At 56.6% G+C, this 18,207-nt stretch overlaps 1 protein-coding gene across 2 annotated transcripts; it reads left to right on the top strand.

Annotated features, from left to right (window-relative positions):
* The first annotated feature begins 5,172 nt into the window (after positions 1-5,172).
* ENGASE (endo-beta-N-acetylglucosaminidase) lies at positions 5,173-13,858 on the top strand. Of its 2 annotated transcripts, none has more exons than XM_052657892.1 (14): positions 5,173-5,297; positions 5,960-6,027; positions 6,170-6,371; positions 7,789-7,937; positions 8,515-8,672; positions 9,239-9,387; positions 9,727-9,892; positions 10,812-10,915; positions 11,244-11,352; positions 11,532-11,722; positions 12,063-12,211; positions 12,658-12,763; positions 13,103-13,217; positions 13,419-13,858. In XM_052657892.1, the coding sequence occupies exons 1-14, from the start codon at positions 5,176-5,178 to the stop codon at positions 13,836-13,838; spliced, it is 2,208 nt and encodes a 735-aa protein (XP_052513852.1). In that variant the 5' UTR covers positions 5,173-5,175; the 3' UTR covers positions 13,839-13,858. The 2 variants fall into 2 exon arrangements, with proteins under 2 accessions (XP_052513852.1, XP_052513851.1); XM_052657891.1 differs by having other exon boundaries at positions 12,655-12,763.
* The last annotated feature ends 4,349 nt before the right edge of the window (positions 13,859-18,207 follow it).

Genomic DNA, 18,207 nt, shown 5'->3' with positions numbered 1-18,207 from the left:
GAGGTTGTGGAGCAACCTGTATTTACCCCATGCTGCGGAGGATGTCGGCTGGTAGTTTGTTAGTGACTTAAAACTGAAAACGTGCATGCTGTTACTCTTAGCAACTCTAATCCTGTTTTATCTGAAAAAGGAAAAAAACGTTAAGTATGACCAAAACAGTCTACACAAAGATGTTCGTTTTAACATTTAAAAAAAAACAGCAAGCAAATATTTACTATTTACATGTCCACCTGTAGGTAGATAGCTAAGTAGACTGATGTGTCAGAATGATAGCATAGTAATAACAGTCAAAACAAATTAGAGTTATTTAAAACGAAGTGGCTTTAACATTTTATTTGTTTATTTGGCTGTGCTGGGTCTTAGTTGTGGCACGTGGGATTCTCAATCTTCACTGGGGGGCCTGCAGGATCTAGTTCGCTGACCAGGTTCCCACTCAGGCTCCCTGCAGCGGGAGCATGGAGCCTTAGCCACTGGACCATCAGGGAAGTCCCTTCAATGTGGCTTCATTTAAAAACTATTGCTAAGTGAAAAAAGCAAGATATAGAATAATGTGTGCAACTGATACCAGTTTTATAAAATGCAAACAATGTTATATAGTTCCAGATACATATAGATGTGTAAAAAAGTATTTTAAGACATCTGAGAGGATACAGGTCAAACTGATAGAATTGGGGGGGATGTTAAGGGGTCTCAGTAGGACAGGGGAGGCAAAGAAATCAAGAGGGAGGTGGATTAAAAGGAACATTAATTCTATCTGCAGGGCTTTAAATTTTTAAAAAGAGAAAATGAATGTAACCATTGTGCGAGTATAATAATACAGGGACCCAGCAAAGGCAGGTGCCCCAGGTTTGCTATGATTGTTGCGGAGTGTGTGTTCACAGATAGGCATCGGTGAGGCGCACAGGCAGGCATGAACCAGAAGGGGCTTGATATTCACCGTGCAGGACATTCAAGCAGGTGCCTGGGCACAGACTCAAGTGGGTGTAAAGGTGAGGCCAGGCCCAGCATCCTTTCATTCCTTGGCCTTTGCTGAGCACCTGGGAGAACTCTGTAAAAGGGAGTGAGAGTCCTGGGCTGCACCACACAGGCCTGCAAACCCTGGGCAGGCCTAGCTTCAAGACCAGAAAAAGAACCCAGCGTCAGCAACAGACACCTCAGTGATTTAATGGATAGAGGAGCTTCCATGTTGGAAAGAAGGTCCTGGAGCACAGCCCATGCTGTGCGTGCAGCTGATGGCTGGTAGGACCTGGATGCACCCTCACTTCCCGGGGGGAGGGGGAGGAGGAGGTTCCCAGTCATAGGGATTTGACACTGATGGACTCATTAGTTACTGGGGAAACCAGCAGAGGGGCATGCGCCTCAGTGTCCCTTAGACAAGCTGTCTGGTCTAGAATAATCTAGCTCAGGCTGGAGGGGAGAATACGTAGAAAGGTCAGTCAGTTGAGTAGGATGTGGGTGAAGTGGGCACTGGTCAAGCAGTGGATGTACAGAGAACAACATAACAGCCACCACGGGAGGCCTGCCCACACAGAGCTATAGTTTAGGAGTCTTTAATGTGATTTTTGCTCCCACCCCAGCTGGTCTGAGGCAGCTCTCTGAATGAAGGGAAAGTAGGATTTATTGCAGAAGGAATGCAGAAAGAATAAGCTAACAAGATCTTGCAAAAAACGGTGACGGCCTTGTAAGGCAGGCTATTATTTTGAGAAATTTTTCTAAACTCCTGTGTTCTCCCTCGGTTGTAGTTAGATTCAGCTACTATAAAAAATACCAAAATAGTATTGGCTTACATCAGACAGAAGTTTATTTTCCTTACACAGGAATCCAAACACCAGCATCCCAGGGCGATTCTGTGGTCTGTGCCGTCGGGAAAGTCAAGCCCCTTCTCTCTGGTTGCTCTGGGCCCTCTCCATGTGCCTTTTGTCTTACAGTCCCAGAAGGCTGCTGCAGCTCCTACCATCACATCTCACACCCATCTGGCCAGCAGCAGGAAGCAGGGAAGAAAAAGTGTGTGTGTGTTGGGGGGGGGAGTGGGTGGGGGGGTGTTCCTTTTTTTGCAGGCACAGCCAGAATTGCAAGTGTGACTTCCATTCTCATCCAGAAAATAGGACATGCTCGCCAGGCCCTTCTAAACTGTCAGGCCTGCTGGAGAAGCTGTCTTCATCCAGGCAGCCAGCAGTCAGCTAAGAGTGGGCTTTTCTCCCTAAAGTACAAGGGGGAGGAAGGGATACTGGGGACAATTAGCTGTTGCCTTTAGCTTATGAATAACCAAGCCTGTGGACCAGGTGATGTCCACTCATCTGGTTCTAGCTTCTGGCCCAGCGACGTTGTGGAGGCCAGAAGAGAGACAGTGGAGGAAGGAAAAGCAGGCAGATGTGAGTCCAGGTCTCCCCCAGGTCCAGCTGAGGGTCAGATGTGGCAGCCAGTCCAGGAAACACAAGGCCGGTGCAACACCACACCAGTGGCACCGTCAGTCGGGCAGGCAGGGAGGCCTCCAGGCTCAGGTCCCTGAGCCATCCTGGCTTCCTGTGCTGGCAGAGCCAGGAAGGTGCACAGAGCCAGGACACGTCAGCAGGGGCCCCCATGGCAGGGCAAGGCTGCAGTGAAAATTCACAGATGGGGCTGCCAGATTTAGCAAACTCAGCATCAAGTTCACTTTGCATTTCCGATAAATGAGAAATAATCGCTTAGTATAGTCATGTCCCATTTCCATTCCTTGTTTATCTGGCGTTCATGTTTAATTGGGCATTCTGTACTTTATCTGGAAACTCTACAAGGTAAGGACTTTAGGTGGCCAATCCAGGCTTTGGAGGGTCTGGAGCCTCAGGGGGACCAGCGTGAGCTTAAGGCAAATGTGGGGACCTCTAGGCTCATCCTGATCCAGGACGAGGACACTGAGACCGGAAACCACAGGGCCCTACAGAGCAGGCAGCGCAGCAGGGGCCGATGCAGAGGCTGCAAACCGGCTCTTCCTGGCCCTGCAGAGGGTGTGCAGGGCGACTTGAAGTTCCCTGACCCTGAGACCAGAGGCCAACACTGCGGAAAGGAGCAGAGAAGGGAGGTCTGAATATATTTTTTCCCCAGAGACTGAGAATTACCCTCAAGAATCTCTAAGAACTTTTAGTTCAGAGGATGAAAATTTATTTATCTTCACCACTAAGCTGCAGGTAAGTGGTTTAAATGCAGACTAAATATAGACCCCACATCTTCTGTGCTCACTCGAGCACAGCCAGAGGGGAATCGAGACCCTGCAACCGCCCCCTCTCCCCGGCCCCTGCCCCGGGGTCAAGGCAGACTTCCTAGGGTGCTGCAGTCCCGGTCCTCCCTGGGATCACTGTCGCCTGCTCTCCAGGGCCCCATCTTTCCCCGAGGCACAGCCAGGATCCATATTTCACAACTGAGTCATCTTCCCTACTCTATGGGTTTATGGACGCTTGGGACCTCATAAAGTTCAAAGTCTGCAGCCGTAAAAAAGAGGCCCACTCAGCTTGGCTCGCGCAGCAGGCCATTCCCAGGCAGCACAAATGGGTGTTGGGAACTGGTTGAGCAGAACTTCAGGCGGGCCCACACTCAGTCCTGTGGGGCCCAGCCTTGGGTCCAGGCCCTTCTCCACACTCCACACTCTGGGGACCCCTCTGTGCCTAAGATTCTGGGGACCTGCTATCTCTGAGATACCTCCTCGCACTGTGTGCTTTTCAGGGCCTTGCAGATTTGGGGGTGCAGAAAAAACTTGTGCTTCAATGGAAACGATGCATTCTCTACATGTTGCATATCCTGGTGTTATCTCATTCTAGCTTTTTTTTAAATTGAGGTATAAAAATATGGAGGCATAGTTGATGTACAATATAAGTTTCCATACAACATAGTGATACACAACTTTTAAAGGTTGTACTCCATTTATAGTTATTATAAAATACTGGCTATATTCCCTGTGTTGTACAATATATCCTTGCAGCTTATTTATTTTATACCTAGTGAAGGAGGAAACAGACAGAACAGGCTCCATGTTGAAAGCAGGATTCCATCTTGGGCCAGACTGTGGACTTTGAGCTCTATGCCCAGTATCTATGGAAATGACATACCAACTGGAAAACCAGGCCCCCTGGATGGAAGAGCCCCGGGGCTCGTACCTAGACTCTCTGTTGCCTAAAAGAAAACCCTAATTATCTGTGTAACCGAATAGAATCATACATTCTATTATGCTTATTGGGGTATGACCACAGGCCTGTTGATAATTGTCCACTGTTAACTACCTAGGCTTAAGGCATGTGAATAATGGGTTAACTTTGATTGTATCTTTCTTTTCCTTTGTTCAGACTAGTTTCAGGGAATTTGGGGAGGTGGGTTGGGCACATACACCTAGGGTATATAAGGTTTTCAGAAAAACTGGTCAGGGTCCTTGGCTAAGAGGAGACTCTGCCTTGGGCCCGCCGGTGTAATAAACTGCATTCCACTATCTGCATTGTCCTTCTGAGTGAGTTTGTTTCCTGGAACGAGTGGCTACAACAATAGTAGTTTGTACCTCATCTGATTATAGTTTTATTTTTTGTCATCTTTTTACGTGTAAATTGTGTTGTCCAGAGGCTCAGTGATCTCACTCACCCCCCACCCACCCAGCGGAAAAATTCTTTATGCCTCTATTTACGTACTCATTTCAATATTCCTGATCTATACACGATCTCTTTTTTGATTCGCTTTTGAACTGGTTATAACACCTGTCTGAATAACGAGTAGGACAGTCTTTAACACTTGTCCATATTTATACTTGAATGAGAATTATGATTTCACTTTTTCCAGAAAATTATCTTTGAAACGGGTTAAGCAAACTGAGTTCAGATATCACTTTCACAGTTCACTGACTTTGGGTTCTTCAGGAGATTGCTCACCTGAAAAAGAACTCACACAAAGGGGTTTTCCGGAGCCCTGGGCTAGGACCCCGCCCATCCCCACGCCCACCGTGTCACCCCCGCCCCAGGCCCCGCCCCCAGGCCTTCCTCCTCTACAAAGGCCGGGCGGCAGGTGCGCCAGCCCACAGAGCGAGCCGGGTGTCCAGCCTGAGCCTAGTAGGGGCGGGGCAATCACGCAGAGAAGTCCTCATTGGCCGGCGGGCGGTGCCGGTGGCGGGTCTCGGCCTGCGATTGGCCGGTGGCCGGCGGGTGGCGCGGGCAGGGCAACATCATGGAAGCGGCAGGGACAGGGACCCGGACGGCGGCGCGGCGGCAGCAGCGGCGGATGCGGGCCCCCACGACCTTGGAGAAGCAGAGGGATCAGCGGCCGGCAGGGCGGCTGACCCGGAGGAGGTGGGTAAGAGGTCGGCGGGAGAATTCTGCGGATCGATTCGGCGGCCGGGCAGTGGGCCGCAGTCGTTGGGCGCCTGGCCTTGGCCAAGGGAGGCCCTGGGCGCAGGGCAGCGATCTCCGGCCCCCACGCTCACTGTTCGCGGCGGGTTCTGTCCATCGTCCCGCCCGCCCCGCACAGCAGCAGGCACGGACAGAGTCTCGGAGCCTGGGGGCGACCCCAGCAGCGGGCGCGTCTGGGAATCCTGGAGCCCTGACTAGAAGCTCCGACATCCTCATCTAAGAAATGGGTTGACTATGCCTCCCTCCCCTGGCTTTGGGTCTACAGAGAGATTTTAATTGCTCAGTGCAGACCAGTGGGTGTAATTAGAATTATTAGTGTCCATGCTGGGGAGGACAGGCAGGATGCCTGGCGTCAGACATCTGAACTGGTCTTTGAGGAGGTGGAGGACTTCCGTAGGTGGAGACTGGAGAGAAGGGTGTTCTAGTGTGAGGGAACAGAATGGGCAAAGGCACGTTTCCATAGTTTGCATTAAAAAATGTAAACCAGAGGACGTCTCCCCCTGCACGTCTTCATGGGGTCTGGTCCCTTTGCTTCTACAGGTTCTTTTTCTTTACCCTTTTATTTAAAAACAAAAAAACAATTCAACTCCTTCTTTGCTTAGAATTGAAGAGGATCAAGAAGAAGCAGTCTTTCGAGAAGTGGTCAGTTTTACCGCAGACCCTTTGCCAGGTGAGAAGGACTGAGGCTCTGAACACTCTGTCCGTGTTCATTCTGGGGCTTCTGGGCAGGGCTGCCCCTTCCCCATTTCAAGTTCTCTATTATGAATTCCATAATTTCCACTGATTCCTCACTGTTTCCCTCCTCTGATCAGTTAGATATTATGACAAGGACACCACCAGACCCATCAGCTTTTACTTGTCTTCCCTGGAGGAACTCTTGGCGTGGACACCCGATGCGGAGGATGGCTTCAATGTGGCCTCGGGGCCCCCTGAGTGTCGGCAGCCCCCTCTGAGCAGCCAGAGGCCCCGAACTTTGATGTGCCATGACATGATGGGCGGGTACCTGGATGACAAGTGAGGACATTGCAAGCACATGGCCTGGTGTGACGGGATGGAGGGGAGGGGCTGTGCCCGGTGGTGGAAGGAGCACTGGATGTGGAGTCAGGAGTCAGCCAGCCCACCCTGCCACCTACTGGGAGAGGAACTCAGGCTTCAGCCTTTCATCTGTAAGAAGAGGAGGATGGGTTAGGGGATAGCTTATGCCTCCTTCAGCCCTGAAACTGTCTGATTCTGTGGACTGCCTGCACCTGAAGTCAGGGAGGCTGGAGAAAGCACTGTCGCAGGGACCTTCTTCAGACCACCTGGCCCAGTAACTTGGTCCTTCTGCTGATTTCTTCCTTTCACCCTCCTCAGCTCTATTCCATCTTGGCCCCCTGGTTCTGGAATCATTCCATTCCCTCCCCCACCCCACCCCGGCTGGGGGCATTTCTTCCCAAGATCCTGCAGGGTCAGCTTAGAGATCTTGTTGTTTAGTCGCTAGGTTGTGTCTGACTCTTTGCGACCCCATAAACTGTAGCCCCTTAGGCTCCTCTGTCCACGGGATTTCCCAGGCAAAAATACTGGAATGGGTTGCCATCCTCCTCCAGAGGATTTTTCTGACCCAGGGATAGAACCCAGGTCTCCTGGATAGGCAGGTGGATTCTTTACCACTGAGTCACCAGGGAAACCATTAGAGATCTTAAACATCCATAAAACAAGCTTGGACATCATAATTGATGGGAAGCCTTGAGTCGGAGCTGGCCATTAAGGTACAGAAGCGGGTGATGAAGCCGCTCATGTGGTTGTCAACCCCAACCATACCTGCAAGCCGGCTGTGTTGTAGGGAACTGCAGATGTTGGGATAGAGCAGAGCCCCGGGCACTTGGAGGTCTGCGTGAGCTCCTTCAGATCTCTTTCCTTGTGTTCTGTCTGTTCATTGAGGCTAAACACGCTCGGTCTTTCGGATCTGATAGCAGGTGCCTGTTGGGCCTGGTGAAAATGCTTCCCTTAAGACTAACCCTCTCAGGACTTCCCTGGTGGTCTAGTGGTTAAGAATCCGCCTTCCAATGCAGAGGGTGCAGGTTCGACCCCTGGTCGGGGAACTAAGATCCCACATGTTGTGGGGCAGCTAAGCCCACATGTCACAGGTACTGAGCCCATGTGCTCTGGGGCTCACACTACAACTAGAGAGCCCAAGGATCCCACCTGCTACAACTAAGACCCAACACAGCAAAAAAAAAAAGAACACCACTAACCCTCTTGACATCCGGGCTGTGACCTGGTGCTGCTTCTGAGCCCAGTCACTAGGCAGGGCCTAGCGCACAACAACCTTTAGCACCAACTAGATGGAACTAAAGGGAGTCTTCACTCGTGTCGCCCTCTCCTTTCACCTTGGGGGTGCCACGTCCTCGTCTGTTTCTGGGTCCTGATTTTGTTCTCTTTCTTCACCCAGGTTCATCCAAGGCTCAGCCACACAGACTCCCTACTCCTTTTATCACTGGCAGTACATCGACATCTTTGTGTACTTCAGCCATCACGTGGTCACCATCCCCCCAGTAGGCTGGACCAACACTGCCCACAGGCATGGGGTCTGTGTGCTGGGTAAGAGCCAAGGGCCCGCCTCCAACCCAACCAGACTCGTTGGCACACCTGCCTGGGGCCCCAGTGATAAAAGGGCTTGGGCTTGGGGTGCTGTTGGGTGGGTAGACCTCCTTACCTGCCTTGATGAGTTAGGACAGGTGAAGGCAAACTTGTTCTGGAAAAAGGAAATATCCTCAGCTTTCCAGGCCCCTGAGTCACGTACTGGGGCTGCCAGAGAGGCAACAGCTCCCACAGACAATAAACAAACAAATGGGCTTAACTGTGATCCGGTAAAACTGTTTTTGCAAGAAGAACTGGGGGCAGGATGTAGGATGTAGGTGGTCCACCCCTGGGGGAGGGGAGTGCTTCTCAAACTTTTCCCTGCATCTGAATAATTTATTGTCTAACGCTGATTTCGGGGCCCTGCCCCCAGGGTATCTGGTTCATCTGATATCTGGGGACACTGGGAATTTGGAATGCTAACAATGTTTTTGCAGGTGACAGTGATGCTGTTTCTGCAGGAACCACACCCTGAGAACTGCTGGGTCAAAGGGGAAATGATCCCCTGGCCCGACCTCCTTTCTCTCCTGCCCCACAGGGACTTTCATCACTGAATGGAAAGATGGGGAGCGGCTCTGTGAGGCCTTCCTGGCTGGGGATGAGCGCTCTTACCGCGCGGTGGCCGATCAGCTGGTCCTGATCGCCCAGTTTTTCCGATTTGACGGCTGGCTGATCAACATTGAGAACTCTCTGAGTGTGAGCACGCCTGCCCCTGGTGCCTGGCCCGCCAGCCCCTGTGCCCCACGGGGACCCTGAGCCCCACGGGGACCCTCTGCCATGCTCCTCAGCCTCACCCGGCCGGGCCTCTGCTACTGCAGTGCTTCCTGCATCCCAGCTAGAGCTGGCTCCAACCTCCAGCCCCTCAGCCTCTTCACAGGGAGATGGGCACTCTCCAGCGTGATGTCCAGGAACCTTGCCTGGCTAAGCCTTGCTTCTCTGGTCCCTTCAAGGCGGCCCTGTCTTCCTCCTCTGTCTCTGCTCTGCTTGGGCCGCATGTGCGCCTTCCTCTTCCTGGTGCCCTCCCTTTTCATTGGGTTTTATCTTCTCTTGATTGCGGAGCCCATGTCCTCCCTGCTTCAGAAAGAAAGGAAAGTCGGACCTCCGGCTGCACCCTCTGCTCGGCAGCTGTGGGGCCGAGGAGCTTCCAGGACCAGGACCTGTTTGCCCCTGGGGTTAAGTGTCCTGTCTGTCCGGGACCAGGGCGCTCCTCACGACAGGCCTCTCTGGGCCTCACGGAGGGTCTGTCTCCACCCCCTCTCCAGCTGGCTGCGGTGGGGAATGTGCCCCACTTCCTCCGGTACTTGACCTCTCAGCTGCATCAGCAGGTTCCCGGGGGCCTGGTGCTCTGGTACGACAGCGTGGTGAGCAGCGGGCAGCTCAAATGGCAGGACGAGCTCAACGAGCAGAACAGGTGAGCCTGTAGGCGGGGTCCTGGGGTCCTGGGCCCCTGGGCAGGGCCGGGAGCTCCCTCTGCCTTCCGGAGGTGTCACCTACACAGCTGCCCTGGGGGAAAGCGAGGGAGAGGGCAGAGGTGTTTGGTACCCTGACCAGCAGCAGACAGAATTAGCGCCTTGTCAGCCTGCCTGCGCCCAGGGTTACGGGCCACAGTTTGCGGTCTAGGTGCGGGCTCTTCGGCAGCAGACTCTGCTCGGTCCCAGAGGCAGGCAGCGTGCAGTCCGTGGGCCCAGCGGATGCAGGTGCTTGAGGGGAGAAGGCCTGGGCTTCACGGCCCACCCGTGTCGCCCCCCAGAGTCTTTTTCGATTCCTGCGACGGTTTCTTCACCAACTATAACTGGCGGGAGGAGCATCTGGAGCGGATGCTGGGGCAGGCCGGGGAGCGCCTGGCGGATGTGTACGTGGGTGTGGACGTGTTCGCCCGCGGGAATGTCGTCGGGGGCCGGTTCGACACTGACAAGGTGGGTGGTGGCCTTTGAGGCCGGGAAGGTGGTGGCCGTGGTCTGGGTGCCTCATGTTCCTGTGGACCCCTCATTCCCACCTGCAACTCACGGGAAAAAGAGGCAGCAATGATCCTTCCCCAAGTGGGGACACCGAGGCCCCGAGAACAGGCCGTGCCCTGAAATCCTAACTTTCAGCCCCTCTCTTCAGATGGTACGTTTTTTCCGTAGATGCTAATGGATAAAGCACCTGTTCCGACCATGGGTCTCACAGATAGCTCTTCTTCCTTCTGGACTCGGGGCTTTGGGGGGCACTGAGCTGGCCTTTTAGCGGATCATGTGGATGCGGGGGTGGGGTGGGGCGGGGCCAGAAGCCAGGGAGCATATTTTGGTGTTTCCTTAGATCAGGGCGAAGGACTGAGTTCACACACCCACAGTTTTGGGAACTGCTGGTTTGATTAACTAGTGAGGTTTTTCTGGCAAGGGAAGTCTTGTCGGCAGTGAAAAAGAGGAAGAGGGGCCGCGGGGGGGGGGGGCCCGGCGCACCTGGTGTGGGATAAATAGGGAATCAGCCCTTCCCCAGGCTGTCAATCCTGCCCTTCCCAGGTGCCGCGGGGACGTTCTCAACTCATTAATTAAGCTTTTAAGTGAATAAATTAATCCAATAACTGAAGATTTTCTCCGCCCCTCTGTGAGTCTGATAATAGAACGCGAAGTGTAGTGAGAGAGACTGTCTCCTGTGGGCGCCCCGCGTACAGACCCCTGCCCCTCGGATTTTTCCCTCCGCGCTTCCCCGCCGCCTCGCGCCCTCTTCTGGGCAGCTGCGGAACTTCAGGGATGAACCCTAAAGCCCCGGAGGTTGCCCCTTCCCTAAGCCCCTCATCCTGTGTGTGGACTGGTTGTTGGCACGGGGGCATCTCCCTGACTCCTGTCTCCCCAGTCGCTGGAGCTAATTCGGAAGCATGGGTTCTCGGCGGCCCTGTTTGCGCCTGGCTGGGTGTACGAGTGTTTGGAGAAGGGGGATTTCTTCCGGAACCAGGACAAGTGAGTCCCGAGCCTCCCAGGGCCTGGGTGTGGCCAGTGGCAGGGAGGGCCTCAGGTGATTTCCCCAGATTCTGGCCATGCTTGGTTGAGGGGTGGGGGTTAAGACAAGACACGGGGCTCAGCTGCCCTGGCTGCTCCTGGGGGTCCTTGAGACCAGTTACGCAGGAAGGATGAAAGCTGGGGACCCCAAGGGACCACTTCAAACCGACGCTCAGTGGGGGCTGAGGTCCCTTGAGAAGGGGTGCAGGAAAGCTTAGGGTCATGAGAGCGAGTTCGGGGCGCTGCAGTGCCTTTTTGGGGACCTGAGCCTCCATGCATTTCTCCGTAGGTTCTGGAGTTTGCTGGAACGCTACTTGCCCACACACAGCATCTGCTCCTTGCCCTTTGTCACTTCCTTCTGCCTGGGCATGGGGACTCGGAGAGTCTGCTATGGCCAGGTGTGTGGGTCCTGCACTGGGTGGCTGGGGGCCAGGGGCTTCCTGGGCGTGGCTGCTTCTGGCTGAAGGGGATGCCTTCTCTCGGGCCTTTGGGCCTCCCCTGGGACTGGCGGGAGGGGCGTTGGGTGTGATAGCTCCATCCGCCCCCAGCGCCCCTCCACCTCTGCCTCACCCTTCAGGAGGAGGCCGTGGGGCCCTGGTACCACCCGAGTGCCCAGGAGATCCAGCCCCTATTTGGAGAGCACAGGCTGGAAGGGGATGGGCAGGGCTGGGTGAAGACGCACTGCTGCCTGGAGGACGCCTGGAACGGGGGCAGCTCTCTGCTCATCCGGGGGCTGATTCCGCCCGAGGTTGGAAACGTGGCTGTGAGGTAGGTGAGTGAGGGGGGCTGGGACCTGGGGCCCGTCAGCTGCCCCCGTCATCCTTGTCAGTTGCTAAAACTGGGCAGGTGGGCAGCAGAGGCCAGAAGGAGGACAAACTGGGATTTTGCTTTACTGTGTGAAGAGCAAACATCCAGTTTACCGATTTCACCGCTCCGAGTGTCCAGGAGAGTAGCATCAGCTGCCTGCACGCTGTTGCGTGCCTCTTCTGCCCAGCGGCCCGCCCTCCTCCCCGTCCTGGAGAGAGACGTTGGCAGCCAGGACCTGGAGCAGCGCCCGCTTTCCAGCTGTCTCCCCACAGCCTCTCATCGCTGGACCTTTCTCCTCCAGGTTATTCTCCCTGCAGGTCCCAGTGCCACCCAAGATCTTCCTGTCCCTGGTGTACAAGCTGGAAGGGACTTCGGCTGTGGGGGTAGCTTTGGAGCTCACCACAGGGGATGCGGGCAGCTGTCACGTGGGAGGCATCTCGATGCTGAGCGGTGAGTGGACGTGGTTGGCGCCTCCCTTCCTTACAGGCTTCTCCCTTCTCAGGGGGTGTCTCGGGGAGGAGGAGGCTAGGGGTGTGGAGGCAGCTGGGGTCCAGGTGCTGCTCTGAGCCGGGCCTGGATGGGGGTCCGCCTTTGGGTGGGAGCCTCTGGGCCACAGAGGCCCTGTGGCGTGGGGTTGGACGTGTGGGTTCATGGCAGCTCTCCTGCCAGCAGTGCCCCAAGTGGGAGGAGGTCCTTGGGCCAGTCCTGGGCATCCATCCCTGAGCTTCCCTCCTCTCATCCCTGTTCTCCATTCCCCAAGGCCTCAGTCCATTGGGCTGAGTACCTGAGGCTACCAAGGTGTCTTGGGGGGCCCCGGCTCCCTGTTCAGTGACACCTCCCAGTGCAGTTTCCTTTGGACTCCCCTTGTTAAAGTTCTGTGTCTCTTCCTCCAGCAGAAACAAGCACAAGGCGAAGTCCCCGACCCCTCCGGGTGCCCCCAACCAAGCTGGCCAAATGGGTGGGCCGCTGTGGCCAGCAGCTCAGCGGGGGCTGGGTCCAGCGGTGAGTCCCCCCCCTTTTCCTGTTGAGTCCTCAGCAGAGGACGGCCACACTATGGTGAGGATTGGAGAGTGAGGGGCCCTCCACTGAGAAACTGCAGAATTGCAAGGATGTAGGGGCCATGGGCCAGTCCTCCCAGGTTTCAGGCAGCTCAATGACACAAGCCCAGGATGCTTGCTGGGGAAGGTCACGATCACAGTCATGGCTTAGGTCCAGGTTTCCCACGGATCACAAGGTCCACTTTGGGATGGACCTCCCTGTGGCTCCGGGCTTCTGTGAGCAGCCAGTCTGCAGGTGCCGGGCTGAGGCCCCTTATGACTGGTCTCTCTCTGTCTCTCCCAGCTGCTATGAAGTGAATCTGCGGGGCTGCCTCCTGCAGGACCTCTTCGTTAGTTTCTCCCGGCCTCCGGGCAGCCAGAAGGAGGAGAACTTCATCTGTCGCCTTGGAGAGCTCCAGGTGAGGCATCCCAGGGACCTGGCTGGAGCTTGGCCTAGGCATCTGTGCCCCTTGCAGACGAGGCCGGACACCCACCCGCCCCCTCCTCTGGCTCAGAGGGGAGCTGGGAAAGGGGTGCCAGGGCTGGGACCGTGCAGGGCCAGGCACCCCTCAACCTTCTCTAGGCTCCTGGGCTGAGCTTAGCCTTGTCTCTTCTGCCAGGTGGTGGATGCCAACAGCCTGCTGACCCCGCTCCCCCAGGTGCAGGCCCTGACGGTCTCTCATGTGCGCTGGCAGCCGGCTGCCTCCGAGTGGGAGGGTGGCCCTGCCGGGCTGCGGCTCAGCTGTACTCTCCACTGGGCCTACCTCCTTCCCCGTGTCCGGTGCTTCCGGATCCACTGCTGCCGAGGATTGGAAGGTGGCTCCCCCAGCAGCGGGCCTTCGGAGCCGGGGAGGCCCAGGCTGCTGGGCCTGGCTTTTGTCAACCGGTATCGGATAGTGGGCCTGGCAGTGGCAGCTGCGGAGCCTGGCCAGGATGGCCGCGTGGAGTTCCTGGTGGAGCCTGTCCCCAAAGAGGGGTTCCCGGTGCCTCGGGCTGAGTGGGGCAGGGTGGCCATGCTCTACTCCATGCCCCGCACGTGAGTGGACATTAAAGGAGAGTCTCCTATCTCAAGGCTAAAGGCTTCTTCTGTGCAGGGGCCTCACACGAGTGTTCAGGGAAGACCCGGATCCCGAGGGCTGGGCGAGAAGACCATGGGTGAGATGTCTGTGGCTCTTCATTCTTGGCATTGCAATAGGAAAGCTGAGAAGTCGGTTTGCTGAGTTGGTAATTTCCAGGGGTGAATGGACACCCCCCACCTTGGTCTCAATCTCTCTCAGTAGTATACTATACCAGGTACAAGTAAAAAGATTTGGGAACATTTAGCCTAGAAAATTCCATAAAGAGTATTGCCTAATAGGCTGAGAGACACTTATGCTGACAACGGTGACCTTTTATTCCTGTATTTGGAACAATTAGGAATGAGCTTCACTGTGGCAGGAGGGCCTCCGAGCAGGGCCCTGCGACGCTTCCTAGAGTGGGAATGAGATAGAGGGGTAGTGATGGGGGTGCAGAGCTGGGATTGGGGGGGTGGTAGCACAGGAACAGCAGCCCCTGCAGGTGCTGGGAAGGGGTCCCCGGGGCGCCTTCTACCCCACCAGTGGGAGTCCTCGGCCAGGCTGTGCCAGGTCACACCAGTCCCCAGCCGGGTGGGCACATGGGCCAGACCCACCTGGTGACCCGGCTTCCCTGGCTTCCTGTTCTCCAGAGCCAGAGCCACTTCTGGAACATCCCCACTGGCCTTGGGTCCTGCTTCGTCTCTTTTGGGTTGTAGGTGGGAGCTAGTGAGCTTGGGCAGCAGGTGGCCGGGCAGCACCCAGGCAGGCCCTTTGGGCTGCACCCAGCAGCCCCCAGCCCTGTGTGGGGGCTCTGGGTCGCCTCCTGCCTCCACACCTTCCTGCTCAGTGGGTCCCTTGAGCAGGTGTTAGCCCGGAGCATCACGATGTGGAGAGAGCTGCGGCCCCTCCTGCCTCCTCTCTGCAGCCCCTCCCTCCGTCCTCTGCCCAAGCTGAGGCTGCCTAGCGGTTCTGCATAGGGACGAGGTGGGGGTCAGTGAGCCAGAGATAGCTCCTCCTGCCACACAGCTCCCCTTTGACACGGCTGCTGCGGCGGCTTCCTGGGAGGGATCTTGACCCCACAGCCTCAGGGAACCCTGCTCCCCTCCCCTCTCCAGGCCCAGGTGGGCTCTGCTGTGGCCCTCTGATGAAGGCCGTTGGCCCCTCGTTCTTGGGGGTCTCTCACCTCCAGGCCGCACAGGCCAGCGATGGGGGTGTTACTTGCCTGTCCCCTTGTCCTCCCCTCTGTGCTACGAGATGTGGATGATACCAAGGGCCAGGACACTCTGGGGTGATCTCCCAGCTAGGAGGGTGGGCCTCCTATGCCAGCTCAGCAGACTTGATTTACTCTGCAGGGAAGGGAGAGGCCACCAGGCGGCAGTGCAGCCACATTGCATCTGCCTTGGCCCTCGACTGGGAGAGGACAGAGTGGCTCAGTGGTCAAGAATTGCCTGCCAAGCAGGAGACACAGGGCACATGGGTTTGACCCCCATGTGGGGGATCTCCAGGAAGATCCCCTGGAGAAGGAAATGGCAACCCACTCCAGTACTCTTGGCCTGAGAAATCCCAGACGAGGACAGGGGGGCTACGGTCCACAGGGTTGCTGAAGAGTCAGACACTCAGACTTAGCCACTGAGCCTTCACACACAGGACACAGGAGTCTCCTTCTCGGCGGACAACGGCCTCTGTCTCAACGTGCCCTGCTTCCCAGGTGCGCACGTGCCCCTTTCACAGTCTCATGCAGGAACTCAGGTTCCAGGTCTCTCCTAACTGGGAACATTTAACTCTTCACGTCCCACACGTGTGGCCCAGCTCAGTCCCAGGGTGGGAAGAGGTTTGTTTGGGAGGGGGATGATGGGTCCGGCGGGCCAGGAAGACACCTCCAGTGTCTGACCCTGAATAGGCCTCCCAGCGCCCCTGGTTTTCCCAGGACTGTCGGGGTTGGGGAACCGCTCCCTTGACTTTTCCTGGAAATGTTTTGAGCCTCTCCATTTTGAACTGGGGGTGAGGGCTCCCACCTGCCCCTGCCGCCCAGTCCCCAGGGATGGGGTTCGGGGTCGGGGGAACATAGCCAGGCACCCGGAAGTGGGCAGCACAGCTGTGATGCCCTGCCGCTCTTATTTCAGGAGCACTCCCCCTTCCTTTTTTAAGTGCTGGTTTTCCGAATATTTTATGCAGAGAAGGAGGGAAAATTTATAGTGGCAATTATTTTCGCACAGTCTGGTGAGCAAGCAATTAGAGGTAAGGGGGTTTAGCAGAGCGTGGCATGCAGAGGGATCGCACAGCCCCAGCTCTCCTAGAGCGCGGTCCCCAGTCCCACCGACGTAAAGGCTCGTATGCAGGAAAATTAATATGTCGGCATTTAAGCCCGTGCCCCTCTGGTGTGTGTAATCGCCCTGAAATAAATTATCTGGCGCTGTGAAAAATGAAGAGCGCAGGTCCTGGCGAGACATGGAGGGGGCAGTGTGGTTGGGTTTGGAGTCCACCCCCCCATCGCAGCCCCCAGCCCATGGCTTTCAGGCTGTTGGTTTGAATTCTGCTGCTTCTCCTCCCAGCTCGCCCTCCTCTCCCGGGGGTGGGTGGTGGAGGGTGGCGGCCACTCTCCTCCACCCCATCTGGCCAGGGTTGGGGGCTCACAGGGGTAGCGCATGGGGGGCTTACCTTTAAGCAGCTCTGTTCCTCGGGACCACGGCTGGCCCCGAGTGTAGCAGCCTCAACCGCCCAGCTGGCCCTCTCTCATCCCAGGGCGGGAGGCAGGCTGGGGACTGCCTGCGGTCAGGCCCCATCAGGGGCATCAACTGCTGAGCGGTGGCCAGTTGCAGGGGAGGTGGGGTGGGGCTGCCGCCTTAGACTCTGCCGCTAACTTCACAGACCTTACCCGAAGGCTAGGAGCCCTGCCTCCAGACTCCAGAGGCGGGATGGAGGAGAGGACGGGGGTGCTAGAATCTCTCCCAGAAGGGTCTTCTGACTCCCCCTGGCCATCTGGCTTCCTGGGAGAAAGAAGCTTCCTGTCCTGGTCCTCTGTGCCCTCTCCCCTCTGTGCCCAGGGGGCCGGCCAATCAAAAAGAGTTGTCCTGGTTTGAAGAAAAATCTTTATTAATAATCTTAATAATAATAATACGGTTGATTTAAATGGTCACACCTTGGAAGCATACAGAATGATAAGAAAGGAAGCCTGGGGCCTGGCTGCAGTCCTGGGGGTGGGGGGCGGGGGGCGGGGGGGCGCAGGGGTGGGGGGCGGTGGGGTGGAGCGGCTGCAAGAAAAGGGCCCAGAACAGCAGAGGGTAGAGGGGCCTGTACAGAGGACGAAGCCGGAGGCGGGGCGGGGCTATGTACACCGGGAATAGAAAAGGAGACTCATCTCAGTCGCTTCAGGAGCTGATGCTGAATATAAAGTGAGGTGGTTTTTTTTTTTTTACCTTTTAAGTTTCACGAGACAGTGGAGCCATGTTGGGAGCCTACATCTTTTGTTCTTTTCTGCTGCTTCCCCGACTCCAGCTCTCCCTGCCTGGCCAGGGGCTCCTCCCTGCTGCCCACTGTCTGCGGCCACCCTGGGACCTGATCTGGGAGCAGGGGAGAGGGCCACAGACCACCTAGGCCTTCCCCTACCCCCTCGCTCTCCCTGCTTGGACGTGCCGTCCAGACCCACAGGACCGTGACCCCAACCTCACCGTGCAGCCAGGCACCGGCCAGCTCTGTCCCTCTGTTCCAGCTGCAGCGGTGAGGCTGGCCTTCCCTCGCCTGGGCCAGACCCAGGGCCTCCTCCAGAAAGGGAACCAGAAACCCACCAGTTCGAGCCAAGTCCTCAGCCTTCAGGCCCCCAACCCCTGGCCGGGCAGCCGGAGCCCCCTGATGTGGAGGGGCCCTGGATGCCCCAGAGTTCTGGAAAGACATCAGCCCTTGGTGTTGGGTTTGGAGCCCAGGGCTGCTGCTGGTCGGTTGGACAGTCTCCGGTGCTGCCAACTCCTCCTCCTCAGGTTTGCAGGACACGGGTGTTGGCGGCGAGGCAGGAGGGGTAGCTGAGGCCCAGAGCGGAAGACACGGGTGGGGGGGTGACCGGACACAGCCGAAGCCCTGGGATGAGAAGCCGACCCCCTCCCCGCGCCCGTCCCTCCGTTGGCACCGTCGGCAGCCAAGGTCAAGTCCTGCTGGCTGCTCTTCCTGCTCGGGGCTGCAGCCTCTCACCACTGGCCCCACGCTGCCCCGAGTGGGGCCCGGAAGGAAGACTTGGTAGAAAATGAGGTGCCCCCCACTTCTCCACCCCCCATCTTCCTGCAGACTTGCTCCCTCGCTGCGGTGGGTGCGGCGGCTCGCGGGCTCACGGACTCGGACGTGGTGGATGCTTCTCAGTTTGGTT

Source organism: Budorcas taxicolor, chromosome 19 (assembly GCF_023091745.1).
Source record: "Budorcas taxicolor isolate Tak-1 chromosome 19, Takin1.1, whole genome shotgun sequence".
In the NCBI taxonomy this organism is placed as follows: Eukaryota; Metazoa; Chordata; class Mammalia; order Artiodactyla; family Bovidae; genus Budorcas; species Budorcas taxicolor.
The sequence above is the reverse complement of the archived record's forward strand: the minus strand, read 5'-3'. Positions and strand labels throughout refer to the sequence as shown.

Bases quoted from the DNA above. Each gene is read 5' to 3' on its own strand.
- ENGASE (XM_052657891.1), top strand. From the start codon at position 5,176: ATGGAAGCGGCAGGGACAGGGACCCGGACGGCGGCGCGGCGGCAGCAG. The intron at 7,938-8,514 runs GTAAGAGCCAAG...CCTGCCCCACAG, and splicing joins GCATGGGGTCTGTGTGCTGG to GGACTTTCATCACTGAATGG. The intron at 11,723-12,062 runs GTAGGTGAGTGA...TTTCTCCTCCAG, and splicing joins GTTGGAAACGTGGCTGTGAG to GTTATTCTCCCTGCAGGTCC.